Source organism: Spermophilus citellus (genome assembly GCF_964194105.1).
Source record: "Spermophilus citellus genome assembly, chromosome: 2".
NCBI classification, from domain to species: domain Eukaryota; kingdom Metazoa; phylum Chordata; class Mammalia; order Rodentia; family Sciuridae; genus Spermophilus; species Spermophilus citellus.
This window is the reverse complement of record NC_138183.1, coordinates 49,780,376-49,807,575: the sequence shown is the minus strand read 5'-3', so window position 1 is coordinate 49,807,575 and position 27,200 is coordinate 49,780,376. Positions and strand designations below refer to the sequence as shown.

Below are 27,200 nucleotides of genomic sequence, written 5' to 3'. Positions count from 1 at the left end.
CTGATGATAAAATAAACCCTTTAAGGAGTCTGACAAGGCTGGATGCTCTTGTGAAACAGTAGGGTCATTCTTTTCTAAAAGTCCTTTTTTTTTTTTTTTTTTTTTTTAATGCTACATCCCAGCAAATCAAATGTCAAGAGTCTTTTTTTTAAATATTTTTTATAACTTTATTTTACTTATTTATTTAGTTTTTAATGTGGTGCTGAGGATTGAACACCCAGGGCCTCACACGTGTTAGGCAAGCGCTCTACCATTGACCCACAATTCCCAACCCCAAGTGTGTTACTTTTGATGATTATCAGTTTATCAGTGTTTTTTTTTTTTTCAAGAATTTTAATATTTATTTTTTAGTTTTCGGTGGACACAACATCTTTGTATGTGGTGCTGAGGATCGAACCCGCGCCGCACGCATGCCAGGCGAGCGCGCTACCGCTTGAGCCACATCCCAGCCCCATGTCAAGAGTCTTGAGTCTGAGCAAAGGGGAGTCCTGGCTGAAACTGTCCTGGAAAAATCAGGACAACATACCAGGTTGGAGGGCAGTGGGTCCAGTGGTGTTTGAGCATGTGCACTCAGTCCTCAGGTCCTTGGCAAACATGCAAGGAAATACCTTCAGAATTCAAAGGGAGAATAACCATTTTCTATTCGTGAGCAGGGCGGCTGTGGGAAGCAAAAAAAAAAAAAAAAAAAGTCTTGGTCTAGAACTTAAATGTCAAAAAGAATGCATTGTGGTTTTCATTTTCCATTTGTAGTGTGCAGTTTTCCTGACTCTTCCCTTGCCTTCCGTCTTGGTCTCCATATGAGATGTTTTTCACAAACTAAAAGTTAAAAATAGCAATTCCTACTGAGAATCCATAGGAGTCTTGTCCACAGTAGGTTTCGTGGTGCCCCGCACCTCCTGCTATTTTGGGTGCAACTAATCTGTTTCTCCTGCCTTATAGAAAGTCCCCATTGTCAGAGCCACGAGTCATTTGGCCACTGAGAGTAGGACATGGTTAGGACTGGGACTTGTTCTAACTTCCTGATGGTTATAAGTTTGAGTTTCCCTCCCGTGGTGCATACTCTTATATGTACAGCTATATCTGGCTTTCAACCCCATCACCTATGGGTAATCAGAATGCCATGTTTTATAAGTGGGAATAGACAGATAAAGCTCATGAGGGACTCCCAGCAAGTTCCACAACTGGAAGTGTTACACCTCTGTAATCCCAGCGACTTGGGATGTTAAGGCAGTAGGATCACAAGTTCAAGTTCAGCCTCAGCACCTTAGTGAGGACCTAAGCTACTTAGTGATATCCTGCCTCAAAATAAAAAATAAAATGGGCTGGGGATTTGTTTCAGTCGTAAAGTGTCCCTGGGTTCAATCCCCAGTACCAAAAAGAAAAAGGAAATGGTCTGGAGATGTAGCTCAGTGGTGAGGCACCCCAGGTTCATTCCAGTACTGGAAATAAAAAGGTAGATTCTACTCCTTAGACCCTGGCTTTGCGAGAATAAAGGGCATCCTGAAGTTGGCTACTTTCAGGGCTCCAGTTGGACTTGCAGATAGTTACTCCTTGGGCTTTATGTGTGCTTTCTTCCTGGCATCTTTGGGTCTTCCACATATCTGCCCCTCACTGTACAGGAACAGTTGTGGAACCAACTCATCATTACTTGATAATTCATTCTATAGTCACTTCCTGTTACGGTAGTAACAGTTCTTTCTAAAAGGGCTTTAATGATGCAGCTTCTTTGAGTGTAAGATAACAGCTTCTTCCTTTTGAATCCAGAGGATAGGTAATGGTCAGTTCATTAGCCTGATACTTAACATGGCTCCTCCCTGCCTGTGGCTTGGCACCTGCCCTGTGTAAGCCTCACTAGGTTCCCGGATGAGATGTGGAGACGTTTACAAGCATGATGGTTCATTGGCCTGGCCTTTGTTTTGTTTTTGTTTATCAGCCTTGCAGCCTTCCCATACACACCCACTTTTAAAGCTTGACCTTCACAGTGCATTAAAAAGTATTGGATAGGAGTGATTTCTCCTGAAATTTTTGCTATTGGAGCAAAGCAAGACTGTTCCACTGGCTGCTTTCCTTAAAGCATGAGACTTTTTTTTTTTCCTCTTCCTGTCTTCCTCAAGGGTCTCTGCTTTTCTAATTCAGTTATTGCTGGATATGGCTGCAGATTCTTTTGTCCATGGGGGAGAACTGGTGATTCTTTTTTTTCATCCCCAAGAGCTGATTGTCTATGCAATGCAAGACCCAGAGGCAGTGACTTCCAGAAGTTTTCTATACATGACCTTGTTTCTCTGAGCCATCAGTCTTCATTATTATGGGAGTTCAGTTCACCATATTTATTATGCAAGTGTAGAAAGCAACAGCTAGTCTTGTAAACTGGGAAAATGCCCACATTGTATTAAACTTTAAGAAAAATTAGACTATTGGGTTCTGCTTCTGTTGCTCTCAAAAATATCTGAAGGTGAAATTTGTGAACATACCAGTAAGAAAGAAAATTAGATTTCTTTTTATTAGTAGTCTTTATGAGGAATGTTTTGTGAGAAAGGCAAATAAGAACTTTATTTTTAACAATGAGAAAAAATACAGCCAAAAAGGGTTAAAGAAAGCAGAGTGTGATTCCTAGTGCCAAGTGGTTTCTGTCAAGTTTAATTAACATGTTGGCCTTGGCCTCTGGTTAAGTTCTGCTTACAGAATGTGGGGAAGAAGCACCAGCTGGGGAGGGAGGACATCCAAATTCTTTCCTCTGGCTCTGCCACAAAATTGCTTTGTCACCCAGCATCTTCATTTGGTAAATGAGGGTGTTGGATTGACTCCTAAGAGTTCTGGCGTCCTGTAGATTATTATCTGCAACTTATTTTCCTGCATAAATTAGGAGGGGTCTGGGTGTGCTTTTGTGATGCATTCTGACTCATTAGGAAAGTCCCTCTGTAAATAGTGCTGAGGGATCATTTATACCCGTTCATTTACTCCCTCCCAGAGACTCAGCCCCACCTTGGGCTTCCCCATGACATCACTGTGTGGAACTCTGACCCCAGTGGGGGTGTGCTCCCAGGAAAAGTCCGTCAGACTTCCCAGTAGGTTCTGATGATTGGAAATGGAGGTTCAAGGTAAAGGATTACACATGGAGCGTCTTTCTGCCACTCGGCAGCTTCCGTTCAGCCCTTTTCCACCATTTACTCGCATCCCTGCTCTTCTTTGTCATCTTCCCACTATAGCTATCCCAGAAGTGAGGTCAGCTACTCCCCTGTGTGAAATCCATTCTTATGTTTTGCTCCAGAATCTAGTTTGTTACTGATTCCTGACCATAAGTGTGTACTGCTACAAAAAACACTGAACTGCCACAGATTGAGTTCCTGCAAGGTGCCACCATCAGTTTATCCCATTTTTTTGTGTGCAGCAATCATTTCCCTGGTTTATAGTTGAGGAGACTTAGACTCAAAAATATTATCATTGGCTCAAAAATGGACCCTGTGGGATTTGAACTCAGCTTCATATCCAAAGACTGTTAGCTTAGCTCCCCCTCATCCCCATGTTTGCACCTTTTTTATTCCTTGTTAGATCCATCTGGCTGCCTGGGGGCAAGGCCCCAGAGAAACTTCAGATTTTGTAAACTAGGATTGAATTTTCTCCCTTGGTTGTCTTCAGGCCCTACTCTCCCTCCTGCAAGCCACACTTCTGGACTACAATAGTACAGAGGGAACACTGGCAGTGCTATCTCCTCCTGTCTGTCACCCTTGCGTCCGTTCAGTTTCTAGAAGGTGCCATCTTGTCACCTGACATGCCTTGAGCCCTCCTCCACTGCCTTCCTGGAAGTCAGCTCCTTCCTTGACATTCCTCCTTCTCTTAGCTTGTCTCCCCTTGAATCTGGTTCCCATTCTTTTCCCTGGAAGTAGAAACCAAGAGTATTGAAACCAGGCATCCGCTGCCCTCTGGGATCTGATCCTCAGGGCTGTGGCAGCAGTGATCAGCAGCAGCACACCCAGGTTTCTGAATTAACCACACAGCCCAAGGAGGAATGATGTCCTCAAGGCTGTTTACATAGAAGACCTCATCCATTCCTGTAATTTGATATAACTTGTTCATAATTTATTTCATTTTTGATGTGAAGATCTTTGACATATGCTTTATAACCTCTTGTTACTTTTGTGGAAATGGTTTCTTCCCTGACATTTACATTTAGAAAGCTGAGGATCCCTGCTTATTTTCCTCCCCGCAAAGGGAGGGATGTTAATACTTATTATCTGATCACATCTGGTCTTCTGAACATGAATTTGAATTTTCTGTGGATAATTCCAAAGTGAGAACATATTAAGCACTTGTCACATATCAGATGCTGTTAGACCTTGGAAATAGCAACTTATATAACTATTGCTATTGGAGATTTTGGGCCCCCTTTCTTTTTTTTTTTTAATTTTTATATAACAGTAGAATGCATTGCAACTCTTATTACATATATAGAGCTCAATTTTCACATCTCTGGTTGTATACATAGTATACCCACACCAATTTGTCTCATACATGTACTTTGGATAATAATGATCATCAGATTCAACTATCATTAATTACCCCATGCCCCCTCCCACCCCTCTGCCCTATTTAGAGTTCATCTATTCCTTCCATACTTCCCCTCCCTATCCCACAATGAATTGGCTTCCTTATATCAAAGAAAACATTTGGCATTTGGATTTTGGGGATTGGCTGACTTCACTTAGCATTATCTTCTCTAACTCCATCCATTTACCTGCAAATGCCATAATTTTATTCTCTTTTATTGCTGAGTAATATTCCATTGTATGTATGTATGTATGTGTGTACACACACACACACACATATATATATGCCACATTTTTTTAATTCATTCATCTATTGAAGGGCATCTAGGTTGGTTCCACAGTTTCGCTATTGTGAATTGTGCTGCTATAAACATTGATGTGGCTGTGTCCCTGTAGTATGCTGTTTTTAAGTTCTTTGGGTATAGACTGAGGAGAGGGATTCCTGGGTCAAATGGTGGTTCCACTCCCAATTTTCTAAGAAATTTCCAAACTACTTTCCATATTGGCTGCACCAGTTTGCAGTTCCACCAGCAATGTATGAGTGTACTTTTTTCCCCACATTTTTGCCAACATTTATTGTTGTTTGTATCCATGATAGCTGCCATTCTGACTAGAGTGAGATGAAATCTTAGAGTGGTTTTGATTTGCATTTCTCTAATTGCTAGTGATGATGAACATTTTTTCATGTGTTTGTTGATTGATTGTACATCATCTTCTGAGAAGTGTCTCTTTAGGTCCTTGGCCCATTTATTGATTGGGTTATTTGGTTTTTTGGTGTCTAGTTGTTTGAGTTCTTTATATACCCTAGTGATTTGGGCTCTATCTGATGTGTGAGGGGTAAAGATTTGCTCCCAAGATGTAGGCTTTCTATTCTCCTCACAGATTGTTTCTTTTGCTGAGAAGAAACTTTTTAGTTTGAGTCCATACCATTTATTGATTCTTGATTTTAATTCTTGTGCCACAGGAGTATTATTAAGGAAGTTGGGGCCTAATCTCACATAACGGAGATTAGGGGGTTAGGCCCCTTTCTAAAAAGTACTCTGTCCCATTAGTAAACTTTATAATGTACAAGCCTTTCCAACCAGCCTTCTTCACCCTTTGCAGTTTACAATCCTAAGAATAATAGCACCAAAGCCTGTTTTTTTCTAATTTATATACCAGGACGTGTGTGTATTGTTTCCTGTGTGAGTAGACAGAGTCACTGATTGCATAGCCATGGGACTCGATAAAGCCACATGCATTGACCTGGAGCAGTTTGAAGGATGCTTATGAAGCTGCATAGTAACTTTAGGAAATGTTTTTATAACCCGTATTGTGTTCCTGCCTCTGCTAATTATTACAAGGAAGCACCCCCTTAATATCCGTTAGCCTTTCACAGGTAAGAGATTGCTGTTCCCACCTGGGTCACAGTTGGGGGTTTTATTCTGTAGTTTTTTTTTTTTTTTTTTTTTCTTTTTTTATGGCACCGTAAGGCATTAGGGACACTCTGGAGATTGCAGCAAGGGGAAGATCATAATGATAATGCTTCGAATTCAAAACTTCAATTCCTTCTGGTTAGTAGAACAGGTTCACGTCTCTTAATCTGTTGTTCTTCATATCAGAACTTCCTCTATCTCATCTCATGTTATTGTTTTACTATTTGGATACCTTTTCAATGAAGCCACCCTCCTTGTGAACACAGACATTTTGCTTTGCCAGGAAATTAATTGACTCATGTTCCTGCATGCTGGGGCTTTTTGTAGGGTGGCTATATTCTGAAACTATCTCAGAGATATGTGGTTTGTGTTTGCTTCTGCCCAGAGACAGGTGTTTGCCCTCAACTTGTTTGTAACTGAGTGTTTCCCAAGAGAAAAATATTAACAAATGACCATAACCTGTTCAAGAGTCCTGATTTAAGAAACAGCCTACCAATCATTCTCTGGGTTTTTCTCCCACCATGCCTATGTTCCCAGTGGTCTCTTCCTTGATTGTCTTAAACTCATGTATTTTGCGAGTGCACAACATAATTTTGTTTCCTTTGCTCTTCAAAGGATAATTTTTCATTTGTTTGTGCCTTAAATTTTCTTAGCATGTCTTTGCTTGGCAACCTCAAGCAATCTGGGGGGATATCCTTCACTGGAGGCTCCTCAAAATCACTATCTAAGGTTGGTAGAAGAGATGTACAGAAGCAGGCATACTAGTAGTAGCTACATAAGCAGTAGGTAGAGTGCCGATCCCTTGCATCATGTTAATGTAATTTAATCCTCACATGGCCATATGAGGTAAATGGTTTTATTTCCAATTTAAATACAAGAAAGCTTATATAACTGAAATGCAAAGAGATCAAAGTAACTTTGCAGTGTTATCTGCAGACAGTAAATGGCAAAATCAGCTAATCAGTGGATCCCATGCTACTACGGGAAGGTAAAATGAGTCTCTTTGCCTTGCTAGAAAGTTTTACTGGTTGAAGAAAGAATAAGCAGTAGATCTTTAGCAGCAGTTTTTTTTTTTTTTTTAAATCTTTATTTCTTAGTTATAGGTGGACATAATACCTTTATTTTATTTTTATTTGGTGCTAAGGATCAAATCCAGTGCCTCATGCATGCTAGGCAAGCGCTCGACCTCTAGCCACAACCCCAGCCCAGCAGCAGTTCTTTATTATTGTAGCAACCATAACTGGTTTAATCATATCTCAAACCACTGAAGCATCTGCATCCACTTCCTATTGCTGTCATAACAAATTACATAAGTGGCTTTGACAACACAAAGTTATTGTCTTACAAGTCTACAGGTTTGCAATCTAATGGGGGTCTCACTGGGCTTAAAGGGGGAAAAAAAAGTGGCAGAGCCATATTTCTCTCTGCAGGTTTGGGGAGAATCCATTTCCTGCACTGCTTGGTTCATGGTCCCTATACATCTTTAAAGCCAGCCATAGTAGATGGAGTTCTTCTCTCATCTCTATCACTCTGAGGTTGGCTCTTCTACCTCCTTCTAATGTCATCTTGTGATGGCATTATTCCTGCTTGGTTAATCCAGAATAATCTTTATATCTAAGATCAGCTGCTTACCAAACTTAATTCCATCTACTACTTCTTTTATAAGGACACTGATATAACCGATCATGAGCACTTTACCCCCATGACCTAATCATATCCTTCTAATATCATCTTAGGAGTTTGGGTTTCAGTATAGAAATTCTGGGGGCATACTTTCAGACCATATACCTTGTGAAGAGAATTTGGGAAGTTAGGCATGGTGGCACATGCCTGTAGTCCCAGCTACTCAGGAGGCTGATGTAGAGGATTGTGAGTTTGAGGCCAGTGTGGGCAACATGGTGATTTCATTTGAGGAGGCTAATTAGTTTGCCTGAGACATACATATTCAGTGATTAATTTAAACTTCTGGGGTAAAACTACATTTTCTGTTTTTATACCTCACTCAGAAAATGACTCAAGGTTGAACCAGAATGGTGTTTTAACTGGAAATCAGAACTGAACGTGCCGACTTAGGTAACAGTCCCTACTTACAGGATGTGCCTGGCTTCTGGCTTAGTTGCGAAAGTTCTGATTTCTCTGATCTTGGAGGGAAAACTCTCAGAGGGGGGACAAGTTCTCCTAACAGATTTCATTCTAGAATTTCTCTTGGGTATGTCGTCTACTTTCCTCAGCTCTGGTTGTAAATTCTTTTTGTCTTAAGCCCACACCTTACTTCTGATCTGCTATGGGTTATTTGGACCTTTTGGTTAAATTTTACCCTCCTGAGGCCTTTACAAAGTGGACAGGGCATCATATTTCATGGCTGGAAAATGGAGAATCAAAAAAAAGATGTTATTTGCAACAAGATGTATAGCCAATAATTCTGCAGGGATCTTTGCTGAAAGGGGAAAATATATAATATTCCACTTAAAAGAAGGAATTAAACTGTAAACAGGTATCATGTATATGTAATACGATGTAAAGCATAATGTAACACATGTTTTGCCTTAAAGTAAAGCAGTTCAGTACAAAGAGAGAAATAACAAGGCAAAGGGCCAAAGAGAGGAGGGGTAGACAGAGGTGATGGGGCATTAGTGCTTGAATGTCTTTTGGAGTATAGCCACTGGAGGATTTGAAACCCTGCTTTCATAATCACAGTTGCAAGTGGGGCTGTTGTTAATACTAGACTAATTGAAGGCTCAGACCAGATGGAGCTTGAGCAAAGGATGTTGCACCATTTGTTGGGCAGTCTTTCCAACAAAGAGGAGCTTCTATTGATATAGCTAGAACAGCCATTGAACCTTTTCTTCACCCCTTCTGACATTACTTAGGGTTAACTAGGCCTCTCCCCTAAGGTTGGGAGGATCAAGGGCAACATTTGGATTGTTCCAGGGCACTGAGGCCTCATCTCCAACTAAGGTGGCTTCGTTGCCAGCTAGTGTGGTGAAGTAGGAGTAACAGGTTAATTTTGGTCTACTGACATGTGGCTGTGTAAATAGAACTTATAAAAGGATTTCTCAGTACTGTCCCCTACTCCTGCCTCTGGAAGAAGACATCAAATTATATACCTTCCCCTGTGGACTCTCCCTTTTTTCATCTCTCCCTGTCCCTCCCCTCTGTGGGAAAGGAAAGATAGGGATTATCTTTCCTGTTTCAAGTTTAGAAAAAAAAATTAATAGACATAAATAAAAAGTAGTTTGTTCTGAATCAGGCATGGTGGCTCATGCTCGTAATCCTAGCTACTCATGCCAGGGGTTAGGATAAGGAGACAAGAGAATCTGAAGTTTGAGACCAGCCTGAGCAATTTAGTGAATTCCTCTCTCAAAGGGCTGGGGATATAGCTCAAAGGCACAGTACCTGCCTAGCACTACAAGTCCTTGGGTTCAATTCCCAACATGGAAAAATAAATAAATAAAAGTAGTTTGTTCTAAAAACTTCTGCAAGAAATTTCTGCAGAAATTCCCTTGAGGGAATTTTAACCCCTTTTGTAGATTCAAAAATGTTGTACCAAAAATTTGAACCAAGAGACTTAAGAACTGGTTAGAGTTGGTAATAGGAACAAACTAAATGAGGTGGCAAAGAGACAGGTTCCCATATGTAGGGCAAGATAGACAACTGCTTTATTCAGTGGGTCACTGATCTGGGAATTGCCCTTAATTTGGAGGTATGACAATCAAAATGTAAGGTAAGGACCTTGTTTGTACCCTGAAACTAAGGATGCAATAGTTAAACAACAAAAATTTTTTTAAGTCCATCAGGGAGATCTGGACATGGTCTAAGTAAAAGCCTAGAATTTATAACCATGAAAAACCTAACAAATGAAGCAAGTTTGACAAAATGTGCAATCTGGTGAATCTAGGTGATGGGTTTTCAGGGCTCACTCTGTGATCTGTAATCCGTGATGATGAAACATTTTCATTTTGACTTCTTATGTGTTTACCTGGCCTCCTGGCCTATGGTAAGTGGTCACATTTTCATTCCTGTTGAGCTATCTAGAACCAGAAGAGCCAGATGCCCTCCTAAAGCTGCCTTATGAGCAACTGCTATCATCATCTGGGGCTGTTGATTCGGGATTGAAAGAGTAGGATGTTGTCCTAGATGATGTTGGTTTAGAGGTGGCTTTTTTTTTTTTTTAACCTTTCAATTTATTTTTCTATAGGACCACCATGAGGCCCCAGACCTTCTATGATGGATGTCATTCCTGTACCAGAGGAGTATGCCATATTCCATTGGCTGAGCCGTTCTGCCCCAAAACAAGAGAGGTTTGTAGACTTTCAGGAAGGTGTACCAGAGCAGTTCATAAGGGCCTGGGGTGATTTCTGCAGTTATATCAGTTAGCTGAGCAGGTAGTGTCCCTTCTTCTTTCAAGCTTACTTTTTATTGAGGGTCTTGCCTCTGAGGCTAGCCTCCCAAGTCACTGACATTGTAGGCATGCACCACCATGCCTGGCTGGAACCTACCTTTTTAATAAGCTCCTATTTTGTGGGCTGGGGTTGTAGCTCAGTGGTAGAACACTTGCCTGTCATGTGCAGTGTGCAAGGCCCAGGGTTCAATCCCCAGGTACTGCCAAAAGAAAAAAAAAATTCTATTTTGCTGTCAGAATACTTTTTAAATAATTTAATATAGGACAGCATGACAGTTCAGTGTATATAGCCTGAGCTGAGTACAGTATCACACACCACTAATCCCAGTAGCTCGGGAGGCTGAGGCAGGAGGATTGTGAGATCAAAGCCAGCCTCAGCAGTTTAGTGGTTAAGTGCTGCTGGGTTCAATCCCCAGAACCAAAAAATAATAATAAAAAGACCGATGTGATTCTGCAATCTGTATACAGGGTAAAAATGGGAGTTCATAACCCACTTGAATCAAATGTATGAAATATGATATGTCAAGAGCTTTGTAATGTTTTGAACAACCAATTAAAAAAAAGAAAAAAAAGATTTTTGAATCATAAAAAAAAAGAAGAAGAAGAAAATATAGCCTGAAGCCAGATTACTTAGCATCAAGTCTGTGCTCTTTAGCTTGATAGCTGTGTATTATCGGGCAAATTATTTAACATCTCTGGGCTTCAGAAATGTAAAAAGAAGACAATGATAACATATTTCCCAGGATTGTGAGAGGCAAAAGAGCTAATACAAAGTGTCTTGAACCATGTCTGTCAGTTATAGGACATCTAATGATTAATAACTGCTTTTATGAATTAAATTATTATTGATAATCTAAAAATGTTCGGATTGGCATCTTCTGCTTTTGAGCTGAGTTTGTCCATTACGGTCCAGCCTCTGCTCTAACATTAGAGTAGAATCTCAGAAATATGGTGGCAGTCACACAGGGACCATTTATGGCGTCAAGTGAGAATCTCAGCCTTAACTTCCAGTGAATTAAAAATGTCTCTTATAGAAAGATCCTGTGTTGTGTCACTTTTCTTATAATCCTCGGTTTGAAAGTCAGGTGCAACCCAAAAGATCAGAAGTATTGCCATTTGTGTTAAAATCTCTGTATGTATAAAGAGATGAGTATTTTTAGAAAATTTACCAGAAACTTGTAACCGGGGTTTCCTTGGAGGGCAGGTGACTTAGTTCCTAAGTCAGGGTGAAAGAAATTCTCTCCCAACCTAACAGCCTTTTATGTATTTATTTTGGTTTGGACCATGTACACGTGTTACCTGTTCTGAAAATGATATCGCTTGTAGTCATTTCAGAAGACACAAATGTTCTAAAAATCTTTATCTGAATGTTCTAATACATTTTTTTCTGGTGATCTAATATTGCTAGTCCCTTTACGAGGATGTGATGGTTTTAGGAGCTCCATTTTGATTACTCAAGATAAGAAAATGAAATCATCTTAGCCTCAGAACTGAGTTTGGCCCTGTAGTTTATTTTCCCCGCTTCCTTAGGGTGTTGTTACTTGTTCTGCTGGGAGTACAAAGTATTGGTTCAGCAATGAGGCCCCCAGGGTCTGTCACTGTGACCAACCTGCATCCAGAAGTCTCCTTTTCCTCCTCACAGTCATGGTACCAAACTCCATTGAGGAGGACTTAGGTGTCACTGGCCAGTGGGACACAGTAGCTGTGATCTTAACACATGTCTAGAAACTGAAGTTTAGCCAAGACATTATTCTTCAAAGACATTTAATGAAGGCAAGACTGGGTTGGGGGGAGGGGAAGTAGGGGCTTGGGCCCTTGGATTTATAACTTGTACTGTGTGGAAGAAAGGGTAGATTAAACATAATTTATTTTCAGCATTCATAAAATAAGCACAGTACAGCATCAAGTGTTCATTGCTGACTGCTTATTATGGTTCCAAATTGGGAGTTGCCAAAGCTCCTATTAAAATTTTCTTTCCCTTTTCCATGGCATAATGAGTTATATGTAAGGAAATAGATTAATTTGCTTATAGAGTTCAGATTTGTGCAGGTAAAATTTAGCCTAGATTAGAGCCTTCTTTTGACTTTTGAATCCCTCCATTTTATATATCCACTATCCCAGGAATCTGCCAAACTTGTAGAAGTTGCTGATATTAGTGATCATTGAAAGACCAGTTTAGCCTTTATGTAGTGTTTACAGTGTTCTGGGACAATTCTGTGCAACCATATACCTTAGCTTATTTAATCCAAGATATCTCTGAGTTATACAATAAATATTGTTATTCCCGTTTTACAGATGAGAATACTAAGGCATGAGGTTAAGTGACTTTTCAACAGTGCTTTCATGGGTTAACAGCTAAGTTGAAGAAGACTAATTTTTTTATATTAAAAGGGAATGTTGACACACAGACTAAGAAAAAATGAAATTAATACCCTGAAAATAGACATTAATTAAAACACTGGACAAAAAGATCAAAATTTTTAATGTTTCTAAAACCCATATTTGATCTTCTCTCTAAAGGAATGCCAAGATAAATTTATTCCTGGAAGGAAAAAATCATCACAGCTCCATTCTGTTCACCATATGTCCTTAGAGCAGCAACAGGCAACAGAGAAATGACTTTCTAACTCAAAACAAAGATTGTACTAAAGCCTGCACCTTCTGGGGTGGGGTGGGTGGGGGTAAGGGGGGGCATGAGCAGTTACTCCTCAGGAGCTTGGGAAATAGAATTCAGCACAATTCTTTCAAGAGGTGTGACTCAAGTCCAAATTCACAACCCAGCTTAGATTCTTAAAGTTGTGAAAAATAAAGCAGGTAAGCAAATTCCTGGTATATAAAGAAATCTCCTTGTCTGTTCCTATAGAGTTGATCTATGTATGCAAGGGGACTGTATGAATGAGTAAGGGTCTAGTGTAGGAGACCCCATTCTGTGGTCTATTTTAAATAAAACTTGCTAAACATCAGGGAATAAATAAAATTATAAACCATACGTATGTTCATATGTTTTCAGTTTGTGTTTTTTTCCCCCCTAGGTCCTCATAGAGACTGCTAAGAAGCTAGGACTCCGATGCCACTCAAAGGGGACTATAGTCACAATCGAGGGACCTCGGTTTAGTTCCCGGGCAGAAAGCTTCATGTTCCGCACCTGGGGGGCAGATGTTATCAATATGACCACAGTTCCAGAGGTGGTTCTTGCCAAGGAGGCTGGAATTTGCTATGCAGGCATCGCCATGGCAACAGATTATGATTGCTGGAAGGAGCATGAGGAAGCAGTAGGTGGAATTCTCTTCTGAGCATGTGCAACTTGGGTTTCTGGGTACCAAGAGCTTTTGAGAAAGCATCTTAATTATTTTGTGTGTGTGTTAGTTTCAGAGAGTGAGATGCTTTTGCCCAGGAATCAAGAGTGAACAGTGCATTCATTGTAGGCTTGTAGATCTGCTGAGAATCACAATAAGACTTGGGCCTTACTTGAAGGACAAAGATGTGTTGTGATTGTAATTTTCTTGTATGAAAGTCAGGGGTTAATGTTGAAACGATACAGGAGTCCCTCTCCAGTTGACCAAACCATTTATTTGAAGTCTGACAACCATCCTGGTTTAAGTATGATGTGTGTGTGGGTGGGGGGCGGCATGATGGAGAGGAGGGAGATGGCAGCAAGATATGGCAGGACCACAGACAATGTGAGCATTCTGGATGCAAGACCACAGAGGGCTTGAGGCAAGGAAGATAGCAGGTCCTACTAGAATTTGAAGCTTCCAAAACAAACATTTTTATTGTGGGAAACTATAAAGATCTATGGAACCTACCTCTCAACTTCTACAGGTACCAACCCTGGCCAATCTTGTGTCATGCATGTCCCTTTCTGTTTCTCCAACCCCTACCCTCTTTTTGAAGTAAATAGTTTTTTAATATGGCATTTTTTTAATTTTTAAAAAAATTAGCCACTGTTATTAGTTTCTTGATGTAATCAAATATTTAGACTGCTTGTATTTTCCTTCTGGTCTCATGATCTTTAACAGTTTAGTCAAATTGGCATCCCTGCAGCTCAGACATTGTGTGTTAATGGTATGCCTCTTAAGGATCTTTTAGTAGTCTCCGCCCTCTGTTCTCATTCCTGTGAGAGCATATGTCTTGTCATTTATCTCAGTTTAAAATAGAGAAAGGGCCAGGCACAGTAGTACATGCATATAATCCCAGCAACTCAGGAGATTGAGGCTGGAGGATCGCAAGTTCAAGGCCAGCCTCAGCAACTTAGTAATGCCCTATTCCAAAATGAAAAATAAAAAGGGCTGGGAATGTGGCTCAATGGTAAAGGGCCCCTAGAATCCATCTTCAATACCAAATATAAAATAAAATAGAGAAAGGGACAAAACTAGGGTTACCAAACTTGAAGGAATGGAGTTGATACCTCCAAAGAGGCCCTTACCGCATCTCAAGAGAGCTGCTTATTTTACCATCCAGTTTCACATTAAAAAAAGGTTAGCTACTCTTGCCATGCCTGTCCATGTGTACTGTGCTTGGGTCATAGATAGGTGAACACAGGTTCTTGATTTTTACTTGAATGTCTTATCCTGGCTTCTCAGTATACTGCAATATTGCTGATTACTGGAATATCTTTTACACATATATACAAATCCTGACTTCAGGTCACACCATAATATCTGGTTGGGAGCTTTGTAACCTAAGGGAGACCTGGTTTCTGAATGTTGAGAACATGCGTTCAATTAATAGGAAACTCCAGCCCTTGCAGCTGGCTCCCTGAAAAGAGTTTTGCTTCCTGCTTATGGCTTTCTGCTCAGCATGTCTCCTTTGCACAAGTAGCAGTGATTTCCTTTAGCAGCCCAGAAGAGAGTTGGAAAGCAGTCAATTGGAGCCAATTCATTCAAAAGCAGAGAACCTGAGATCTCTGTGATAGGCATAAAGACAAATAATGTTAAGTGCCACAAAGATGGCAACAACTCAGCCCGCCAAGTGTGTCATGTGCTTTAAGCCAGACATGCATCCTGGCATGGCAGGAAGGTTTTGGAGTTACCTCAACCCGACTTCAATTCTAGTTGTTCCGTTTACCTGTGGCACTAGACAAGTTATTGAAGCTGTTAACTCCTCTGCAGAATGAAGCCAGGGAATGGGAGTGAATGGTTAGAGTTGTTTAGAAGTTTTAGCTTGACCTTTAATAGAGGGTTGAATTTTTCCAAGGAGAGGGTCAGTAAGAAAGGAACCTAACAGAAACAAAAAGAGAGGTCACAGTCTATCTATATAGATACATCATTTACAGGGAAAATATATGGGGATGCTTAAAAACAAGGTAAATCTCTTGGATGCTTCATATATTTGCATTTAATGACTCAGCTGAAACCATGCCTTTACATGTTCTTGGCAAATACCCAGTTGCCCGCAGCTTTGTGTTGCACAGTACTGGAAATTTCCCTCTGCTGTGGTGCCCATGCTTGTTTTGTTTTGTGTGTTTTTTTGTTGTTGTTGTTGTTTGTTTGTTTGTTTGTTTTTTCCTAAACAATCCTCAGTGCTCGTGGGAGCAATCTGGACATGAGATAGAAGGGTATAATCATCATGTCCCTAAATCTAATTTTAGTCATAATACAAAAGTAGACAATAGTATGGACATCCATGAGTCCCAACAGCCAGTTTGAACCATTATCCTCTCAACTTATGTCCAGTCACATTTCATCTGTATTTCCCTTCATAATTTTAATCCAGAAACATTTCAGAATTATCTGACATAATCATACTGTCATTATTATACTCCAACAGTAATTCCTCAGTATACTGCAACAAAACTCAAGTGTCTAGTTAAATGTCATAATAAAGGATTTCTTTTTTTTTTTTTTTTATAGTAAGTTTTCTTAAGGAAACCAAGACTCTTGTCCTGTTGAGTTTCTCACAGTCTGAATTTCTGAAAGCTTCCTCTTAGAGTAACAGGTTTCTCTGTCCTCTGTATTTTCTGAAAATTGACAGCTAGATCTAGAATTTGATCAGATTCAGGTGTCTTTAGTAGGTTTTTTGTTTGTTTCTTGAAGCCCAAGATGAGTAGGGAGGTTTTGGGTTGTTTGGATAGTTTGTGATGTTAGTAGCCAAACCATTAATTCATTACAAGTCACACAGTGGTGATACTTTGATTCTATAATTTTTTTTTCTTTAGTAGTTTAGAACAACTTTCTAAAGAGTCAATACTTATTTTAAATTTGATTATCCAATGTAGCCCCAATTTTAAGAATGGAATTCATTTTACTATGGACATGGAGAAAACAACCTTGTTTTCACACCATACTGATCCATTATACATCTGAGATATTTTCTCAGATACCATATTGAAAATTGTTAATGCTCCCCCCCCCTTTTTTTTCTCCAAGACCTCTGCTCTAAGACTAAAATCATCTTGATAAATGCAGTATTTAGGTGTAAAGGATTGAATTTGGAGTAAAACAGATTTTACCAGTCAGGCTTGTTAGTCTCTAAGCTGCTATAACAGAAAACTAGGTAGCTTCTGAGCAAAAGGTTTTCTTTCACAGTTCTAGAGGTTAGGAAGTCCAAGGTCAAGGAACTGGCCAGTTGGGTGTCTGGTGAGCACCTGCCTCCTCATAACCATCTCAATTCTCACTTAACCTCACAAGGGTTGAGGGTGCTCTCTGTGATCTCTAGTCTCATTCATGAGGGCTTTATTTTCATACTTAATATCCTTTAGAGGCCCACCTCCTAGCACTCTCACATTGGGGATTAGATTTCAACAGATGAATTTGGAAGGGACACACACATACATACCATAGTAAGGATCAAACTCAAGAAAAATTTTCTGTGAACAGAAATGGACTTGTAAATTCAGTTAACATCCTATGCTGTTGTTTCTCTAGGTTTCAGTAGACCGGGTTTTAAAGACCCTGAAAGAAAATGCCAACAAAGCTAAAAGTTTACTCCTTACTGCCATACCTCAGATAGGATCCATGGAATGGTCAGAAACCCTCCATAACCTGAAGGTAGGTGTCCTGAGCCATCTTTGCAAGCATACACTTCCAGAGATTTTAGGCATCATCTTCTCACTTCCATTTCACCCTGGGTCTATTTCCCTACATATTTTATGCAATCGTGAATATTTTTTCAGTAAGTTTTCATGCCATTTACTACCAAACCAATCACTTATGTAACTGACTAATAATGCAAGACCAAGACCATTGGAAACTGAGGTGGGGAGAGTTTATTATCTTGTGTCCCATATTATTCACATTGTCTTGCAGTACATCACTAAGTCTTTTTTGTTGTTGTTTTCAAAGCTATTTTCTCTTTGGTAGATTCATAGAAAATGTTGGCAAGCATTCAAAACCAAAACTGACATAGCAATACCAAGCGTCAGGGAATATGTGACGCAGCATGGGATCAGACTAACAGTCATTAATGATAAACATGAAAATGGTTTCAGATTGGTAGCTTTCCAACTTTGGTATTAGTTCCCAGAATATAATTTATATTCACTGCTAAACTGAGAAGTACATGATGCCTTGAATTGTTCCAGTTAAAGAGGGCTGTATCTTAAAGTCTCCTAGAGAAACTTATATTCTTTGGTCTTATAACACGTTGAGAGGGGCTATAAAGGTTTATAGAAGCCCTGCCTACCTCGATTACCACTTAGGAGTTCAGAAATGAAAGCTACAGTTTTACGTGATGAGGATACTATGTGGTGTTTGTTGACTTATATTGTATAAATACTCCAGGACAGTCTGTGAAGCTGCCAACGTGGAGCCACTGAGAAGTTGGGAAATGGCTCCTGCAAGCTGGTACAAGCACATTCTAACATACCACTATCACTAAGGTGTCTCAGCTTGTAGGACTGGCCCAGCCATGAGTGTTAAAATTAATTATCCTCCCTACTAGGACTCATATCTGTTGACTTCAATACTGTGTACCTAGGAGGTTTTTTTTTTTTTTTTTGAGACCGTGTCTAGCCATGTTGCTGGGCTGACCTTGAGCTTGGAATCCTTCTGCTGTAACTGGGATTACAGGCATACACCACTACACCTGGCTTTGAAATGTTATTTAAGAATAAATGATAGTCCCTTTCCTCCATGAAGTGTTTTATCATAATTGAGATACAACCTTTATTATTATTCTAATTATGGAGAATAGAAAAACAAAAAATATTCTATGAAATAGCAAATTTGGTTTAAACTGAAACCAAGTGGCTTGATTTTGATTTTTTATTTCATTTTAAAATGTTACATTCAACTAAGTATAATGCAGGGCAGCAAATCCTCAGCTTGTATGATAATCACGCGTTGGTTTGCCGGAAATATCACTCAGATTTTTGTTGCTGAAGGGACTTGTTACCTTCAAGCTATGATAGAGATACGATTTTGTCGGGGAGAGGGAAGTCTCCCAACTAACCCCAACTTCATAGACTCTTGAATTTGAAAGTTATTTCTTAGATAAAAAATGCTTCAGTGGTAGAAGCCTTTTTGTTTTAAGCTTCTGACTTTGTTATATTTATTCAGTTTTAAAGAAGGTGAGTGTGTCATCAGATTTTCAGAGAGTTAAAAGAGAAAAAAGAAGAATTGCTAACAAAATTGAGTTATTGTGGCCTTCATTCTGGGACACTAAGGACCACCATACAAACAATTCCTTGACTAAGTAGTATTTTCAGTCTTCTGAGCACTGAAATGTATATCATTCATTCACTCGCTCACTTAATTTATTTCAGCAATATTGATGTGCCTGTATGTCAAGCTCTGGTTTAGAAAGGTACACAAAGACTTCTTGTGATGATTCTATTCTGTTGAAAATATAGACACATTAAAATTTCGGTGATTTTTTTTTTTTTCTTTTAAAAATGAGATAGGAATAAGAGCTAGAAGATACATAAACAACAATCCAGGCTAAGGTTGGAACATAAAATGTATCCTAGTACATGGATGGATATGAGTGACTATCCGAATATTCTTAACCTCATTTAGGGGAAAAAGAAGTGACAAAACATACCTGTAATCCCAGACACTCAGGAAGTTAAAATGGGAGAATTGCAAGTACAAGGCCAACTTAGTAATTTAATGAGACAGACCCTGTCTCAAAATAAAAAGGGCTGGGGATCTCGCTCAGTAGTAGAATGCTTGCCTAGCATGCTCAGTGCCATGGATTCGGTCCCTAATACCATACACACACATACACACACACACTGTTCTGAATAATCTACAAAACCAAAATCTGGAGGATTTATTGCTGTTGTTGAAGTCCAGTTTTAGCAAGTACTTCAGGTAATTAGCATACTCACCTATGCCTATAATGCTCATCACTTTCTACTTTCTTCCTTTCAGAATATGGCCCAGTTTTCTGTTTTATTACCAAGACACTAAAATCGTTTTTTATTACTGCTCAGAAGAAAAGAAGACTTTCCAGTTATTTTGGATATTTTGCTTACCTTGAGGGGAAAACAAAACAAAAACTTGGGAAAGACATGCAGCTTATGTGTCCTTGCCTGCAAAAGAAGAGCAGGTAGAAAGACATCACACGTATTGGAGACTCTGCCTTAAAGATTGAGACTGTTTGAGAGCAATGAGGAAAAGCAAATGGACAGGAAATCTTACATTTTGGGAAAACACCAAGAAGAGAGCATTCTCACCTCACTTCCCTTATTAACTTTGCAACAATAAAGATTTGAGGGTAATACTCATTTCCTACATTGACATGGAATATGGGGAAGAAATGGGACTCTGGTTATTTATTATAAATTGGTACAGTCGTTTTGGAGGGCAGTTCGGCAAAATGCATCAGAAACCTTAGAAATACTTATGCAGTTTGTTGGAAAGTCCTAGGAATTTCTCCTTCAAAAATTATTGGAGAATCATACAAAAAAACTGTGTATGAAGAGAGATGTTTAATAGTTACTGTTAAGATAGCGAGTATTCACAACAATCTGGATTTCCAACAACTGAAGGTCATTTATGGTTTCAGTTATCATTAGATTGTAAAGCAATCAGCTGGCGATCATGTTTTCATGTAATATTTAATGTTTCAAATAAATTGTCCATGTATATTACAAAATGGGAAAAAAGAAATCATTTTCCTGTTCTAGATTTGTTTTTAAAATGCTATGTAAGTGTAAAAAGACTAGAAGGAAACATACATAATCTTTTGTTATTGTATTTGGAAGAGGAATACTAAATAATTTTAATTTTTCTTTTGAATCTTTCTGAATCTTCACATTTTAAGGAAGTTAGTTCTTTTTCTATTAAAAAAGGACAGTTGGTTGCTACACAGTCAACTTGGATTTTCTTTCATCAGCTTCCAGAAAAAAAGCCACATGATTGATTCTGAGATTGTCTAAATGTTAAAACTATTATAAGGGCTGTGGTTGTGGATCAGGGGTAGAGCATTTGCCTAGCATGTGTGAGGTACTGGGTTCGATCCTCAGCACCACATATAAATAAATAAAATAAAGGTCCATCAACAACTAATAAAAATATTTTTTAAAAAAACTTAAAGTAAATACACTTTAGTGTATCTGGTATTTTTAAACTAATATTTTTCTACTCCTTATGAGTTGACATTATTTTTCATGAGTTAGTGATTCTTATTTCTTCATAGAATTAAAAGTGAACCTTTTTACTATATATTTTATATTATTGATCTTATAGGAATATTTAAGTTTTGTATTATTAAGAGATCATTTTTTTCCTCAGATTTTTTTTTTCCCTAACATGTTATATATTACAAGATACTTAGGATGGGGCAATGGGATCTTTTGTTTAAAAAGTATAAAGGTAATGTATTTGTGTCTGTGATATTGACTTCAAGATAATAAGCTGCTAAGTGTAAAGATTAAGGAAGCCAGTCACCCTCCAGCCATGATACTGAGCCCTTTGTGTTACATGTGATTATGACACTTGGACTCCCTGATACAGTGGTTCCAACTCTGGTAGAGGTCCACAGAGAACATGGGTTCTCCAGCTGTGGAACCCACAGTGTTCTGCACTGTAACACAGATCATACCTTACTTTCCCTCATTATTAGTAGGTGCCCAAGAATGTCAAGGCAGAAGCATAGGCATTTGTATTGCTGCCTTTAGAAAATAGTTTTTTTCCCCACTTTGGAAAAAAACTTTTCTGTGTCTAGTAGCCTTTTCTAGGAGTTTCTTAAATAGGGTAAATTCTCATATTGCTTGTTATTAATCATTCGCCCTGTATACAAAGCCAGTATAATTTTCTTACCTCATGTTTGAGGATGTTGCTCAATATCTACTGGAACACTTCTTCTCTGCTACTTGATATTTTTCCCCCCAGTACTAGGGGGTAAAACCCAGGACCTTCCATGTTATAGGCAAGTGCTCTACCACTGAACTGCGTCCCCCGCTCTATTTTTTTTAAGCTAATAAATTAAGTGAACAGTATAGTCAGTTTTGACCATTTTGAAAGGATGATAGGCATATGGGAAAGCTCTGGCTTAGTGATTTCACATCTTATTTGATTGGATTCGAATCTGCTTCAAGCGGGATTTTTATGGCATTATAATCTGCTCTTGTGTTTGTCATTGATGTTCATAATTTTAAGAATGGCAACCCAAATAATTAATAAGTGAAGTGTTAACCTAAAAGAATGAAAAAAAATGGATCAGCAGGGTTACGTTTGATGCCTGAAAATATTTGGCAGATTAACCTACATGTATTCAGAAATTGTAACAGGCAAGTGCTGGGGAATGGCTAAAATTCTCATTGACATGAGCTGCTCTAAATAAATGACACATCATTTCAAATATGTGCAGTCGTCAAAAAGAACAGAGATGTATCTTTTGTGTACTAGTGTGGAGCTATGTAATAAAAGTGTCAATCAGAAAAATATGTAAAGTAAAATAAGTATGCAGTTTGGGCATGTGGATAGCATATTTATGCTCTGTTCATAGGAAGTTTCTGGAAAGAAACTTAATGATAAGCTCTGAGGAAAGAAGACTAGAAGACAACTGGCTTCATTACAATTTATATAAATGAGGTAGAATTTCTGTTTCTTGGCATTAAATTCTGCAACATGGTATTCAGTTTTGGTCACAGCACTTTAAAGGGGAACATTGGCCATCTAAAAAGCACCAATAAAGGGGTGAGGCAACTGGGAAAGACATGGCCACATTAGTAATGGTTAAAGGAATTACATACATCCCACCATTGAAAAGAAAACCTTGAATAAAAACTTCATGTATAAAAAGCTCAGTCACAAGAAAGTCATTCAGTTATAAAATTCTGTCTCTTTACTATTTTTTAAGCCCCATAAAGGCAGGAACCATATCTTTTTTACTTTCTAATTTAGTGTAGGATCTGTTCCTTGTACTTAGCATATAGTGAATAAACATCTGTGTAAAAAAAAAAAAAACTGATAACATCTCAATATGCTTTCTCAGCTCTCTCAAACTCTCCATCCTCACTTTCAGCAGGTTCCTTCATGTACAAAATGGAGGGAGGCATCAGAAGAGAACTTCCAAGGACCCCCTTCTCTCTCTCCTGACCTGTTTTCCAGACTGTCACCATCCAGGACAGTGCTTCTTGAGCTTACATATCAACATCACCTGAAGGTCCTATTATGTTGCATGGCTCCAACTCTGACTCAGGAGTTTCTGACTCCTGGGGTGTCTGGTGAGACCTGATAATTTGCATCTCTAATAAGTACCAAGTGACACTGCTGATGCAGGAACCCCACTTTGAGAATCCCGTATTATAGCCGTTTTTGTTTCATCATCCTCTTAAGATCTCAAACTTTTGACACAAAGACATCACTGGCAACACTGCCTTTCAATCTAGATTACCCTCTTATTGGATCATTTCACCACAAGATTATGTTTTATTTCTCTCATTAAATTTATCATGTGTATGGTATTGGGGATTGAAACAAGAGCTTCATGCGTGGTAGGCAAGTATTCTACCAATCAGCTAAACCCAAAGCTATCATCAAAACTCTTACCCTGAATTTTAGGTCATTTTTGTCTCATCTTTTTTGCCTTTTATTGAAATAAAATCCCTTGAAGAGTTATCTATTCTCAGTGCTTCCAATTCATTTTTCAGCCCACTCCAATTCAGATTTTGCCATCATCCATGCCCAGCACCACCAAAATGATTCTCAAGGTCACCTTTTTACTTATGTAATGGTTGATTCTTAGACTTCAACCTTCTTTTCCTATAGGCAGTGTTGTGCTAGGAGCTCTCCCTCCCTGAGCAGCTTTCTTCACTTGGCTTCCGGGGGCACCACGTCTTGCTTTTTTTTTTCTGTCTCAATACTTGCTGCTTCTCAGTCTCCTTTGCTGGTTCCTAACCATCTCCCTGGTCTCCCTGGTTGTCCACCCCGAGGCTCAGTTCTTAACAATCACTTTACATCTCCCCTACACCTGTTTTCCCAGCATTCTTCCATCTCAGTAATTGGCAGTTTTCATCCTTCCAGGTCCCCAGACCAAAACCTTGGAGTCATTGTTTCTATTTAAAACCCTCATTTATCAAGAAACACTATTTACTGTAACCACTGCCTCCACCCTAGACTGAGCCACTCTCATCTCTTACCTGGACACTGCAATAACCTAACAGGTCTTTCTGCTTTCATGTACCACTTATAGCAACCCAGGAGCCAGGATGGTCCTTTCAAAAAATTTTTTTTAAAAAACATCATTTCTCTGCTCCAAAATTCTGGGTCCTCAGGGTAGCCCATGCATTCCCATGTCATCTTCACTTGCCCCGAATTTCAGATTTCCTCTCAGTACTATCCCTTTAACTCTGCCCTTTCCACTGGCCTTCTTGCTTTTCTTAGAGTATGCCAGGCCCTCTCTTCCTTTCACACCAGAGTATTTCATTTGTTCTCCTTCTACCCGGAAATCTACTACAGCACTGCCTTTAAATCTGTTCAAAAATTAGTGGATCAACCTCAAACATCCTATTTCAACAGAATGCAATCATACCTCCAGCAAGCTAAGGGACTCACCTGGCCTGCTCCCCACCCCCCATAGCTCTTAACTCCTGCCAACATACTCTAACATCTGTTATATTTGTTCATTTGTTGACATACCCAGTAAAATGTGAACTCTAAGGGTAAGAACCTTATCACTCAATGATAGCCCAAATGATCAGGTTAGTTCTTGGCACTTAGTAGGCTTCCAGCCAATACCGCTTTGAATATACAGCGTCCCAATACACACAGCTTAGGAAACTCTGCACGTTCTGGAATGTTGTGGTTTGCTCCTGTCTCTTTCCACCTTTCACAGTTTATGACATTCTAGGTTAGCACTGTCTGATAGAGGAAGAATGTGAGCTAATAGGCAATTTCAAATTTTCTAAGAGCCACATTTCAGTTATGACATTCTAGGTTGGCACTGTCTGACAGGGAGAATGTGAGCTAATAGACAATTTCAAATTTTCTAAGAGCCACATTTAAAAAGTAAAAAGAAACAGGAAATTAATCATAATATTCTAGTTACTTAACCTAGCATATCTAAGATATTTTGAAGACATGTAATCAATATAAAAACAGTTTACTCTATCAGATGCTAAATTTATTTTTTTTTTTAAAGAGAGAGGAGAGGGGGGTAGAGAGAGAGAGAGAGAGAGAGAGAGAGAGAATTTATTTATTTATTTATTTTAGTTCTCAGCGGACACAACATCTTTGTTTGTATGTGGTGCTGAGGATCAAACCCGGGCCGCACGCATGCCAGGCGAGCGCGCTACCACTTGAGCCGCATCTCCAGCCCTTCAGATGCTAAATTTCCTTCAGAAATATTTTATCTCCATTTAAATGATTTAAATTCCATAAAAATTCACTTTGAGAAAGTAAATTTGCCTAATTATTCTAAGTATATTGAAGTAGATCTCACCAATTTTTTTTAATTTAATTAAAATTACTTGAAAAACTCAATTTTTTTTTCTGTTGTACTAGCCACATTTTAAATGTTCAACAGCCACACATATCTAGTGGCTGCTATATTTAGCAGCTTAACTGTGGCTCTAACACAGGGCAGAACAGGCTGGTACTTGCCTCTCGCCTTTTATAACTGTTGTCCTCCCACCTGGAAGATTGTCCTCTTTGCTCCACCATCACCTCCTTTATCTGACCCAATTTCAATTACCCCTTCCTCTGCACTCTTAATACCCAACATATTACATTATTATTATACTGTATTAGAATAATCTAATGTGTTGTTCATTGGTGCCAGGGATAAATCTGTCTTGTTTACTTTTGTATCCTTAGACTTTTTTACCTTAGTGGCTGACAAAAGGTACTATATATATTTCTTAAATAAATGTAGAAGTCTATGAAATTTCAGCATATTGATATTTTAGTCATACTTCTATTTCCAGCTCAACTCAGTTCTTCTAGGAACCCCTCAGACCAGCCCATGGTAGAGACTCCCTTTTATTCCCAAGCCACTTGGATTTCATATTGCTCAAGGACCATTGGTTTTATGTGGTTTACCATATACAAATTCTTACTCCCCAACCGGATAATGAAAACTGGAAGAAGAGGAATTTGAGAAAAGAAGATGACTCACATTAGGCATTCAATAAAAACCTGATGAACTATTCAATGCATTGTCTGATTTCAGACTTGTACCTAGTAACTCCTCCCCTAGGATAAATGAGACGTTTTCTCCTTTTAACTACAATGTTAAAAACTATCTGCTTTCAAATGAAGAAATGAAACTACTTCCTGTACCCCCCTTTGCCTGCATGTCTGTGTATTTGATCATTCATCAAAATGTCATTTGAATCACAGACTTCTTCATTTCATTTATTATCTATTCTGTTGGTGCAGGGAACATGTCCCTCCGTATACATATATACACTGATATTAGTCATCAAAATGTTATGTACAAACTTTCATATATTGCTGCTGGGCTAAAAAAATAATTATTTAAGAACAAAGCTTATTTTTCACTTTTACTTTGAAGTATCCTACAGTCATCTAGCTACAGAGGATGAAAGCAAACTAAATTATGAAACGTATGCCAAGATCTGTTTTATGTAATACAGAGCAAGCAGTAACTTTTTCCCTTGCTTCCTACCAGATTGGAGAAAGAGGAGGGATGAGTGGAACAAGGATTACATATGTAATCCTTAAAGCTGATGGGTAATGAGGATGTAGTAGGTTTAAAAAGGAAAACCTAAGATGGAGATAATTGACTTTTCTCTTTTTTTTAAAAAAAAAAAATATGTATTCGGTTTTCTTGACAGTTATTTCCATCTTTGATCACTCAACTTGTCAGGTAATCTGTCTTACAAGGAGAATTTCCTCAAGGAAATTCCTATATAAATTACAGGCTACTATAAATTGCAAACTGATTTAGATATCATTCATATGGTCCTGGCTTCATGCCTTACACTTAATGAATAGCTGCTAAGGTCTGAGTATCTGTGTCTTCCCAAAATTCACACTGGAAGCCTCCTTCATGAATGGAATCAATGCCCTTATGAAAGAAGCCTGAGGGAGCTTGTTTGCCCCTTCTACCATGTGAGGAGACATCTATGAAGCAGAGTGGGCCTCAGCAGACACTTAATCTGCTGCTGCCTTGACCTTCAACTTTCCCACCTATGAGCAATAAATATTTGTTGTTTATAGGTTTTCCCAGCCAAGATATTTTGTTATAGCTTCCCAGATGGATAATTGAGCAGCCAATAAGATGTTTAAACTGAATAATCATAAAAATGGAACACGAGTCATAATAACAGGAACTTGAGGAAATGGTTTTTGAAAAAGTACAAAGATCAAAAACTATGCCTGATTTTGTTAGTATTTTGTTACAAAGCAAAGTTTTTCAGAATTAAAAAAAAGTGGATGATTTCATTTAAGGAAGATAAACAGGAAATTGTCAGTGTTTTCAAAC

General features: G+C 38.8%; 1 protein-coding gene across 2 annotated transcripts in view; it reads left to right on the top strand.

Annotated features, from left to right (window-relative positions):
* The window catches only part of MTAP (methylthioadenosine phosphorylase), a 42,802-nt gene extending 17,959 nt beyond the window's left edge, over positions 1-24,843 (top strand). The window contains exons 5-9 of one of the 2 annotated variants that reach the window (XR_014018998.1): positions 10,158-10,260; positions 13,394-13,633; positions 17,228-17,350; positions 19,676-20,021; positions 22,776-24,843. Coding sequence is in view for 1 of the 2 variants with exons in the window: in XM_081268144.1 (XP_081124270.1) it covers positions 10,158-10,260; positions 13,394-13,633; positions 17,228-17,350; positions 19,676-19,714 (505 nt within the window). In the remaining variant the exon portion in view is untranslated. Of the gene's footprint in view, positions 1-10,157; positions 10,261-13,393; positions 13,634-17,227; positions 17,351-19,675; positions 20,574-22,775 lie in introns of those variants that run through there. The other variant, XM_081268144.1, reaches the window with a different exon arrangement.
* The last annotated feature ends 2,357 nt before the right edge of the window (positions 24,844-27,200 follow it).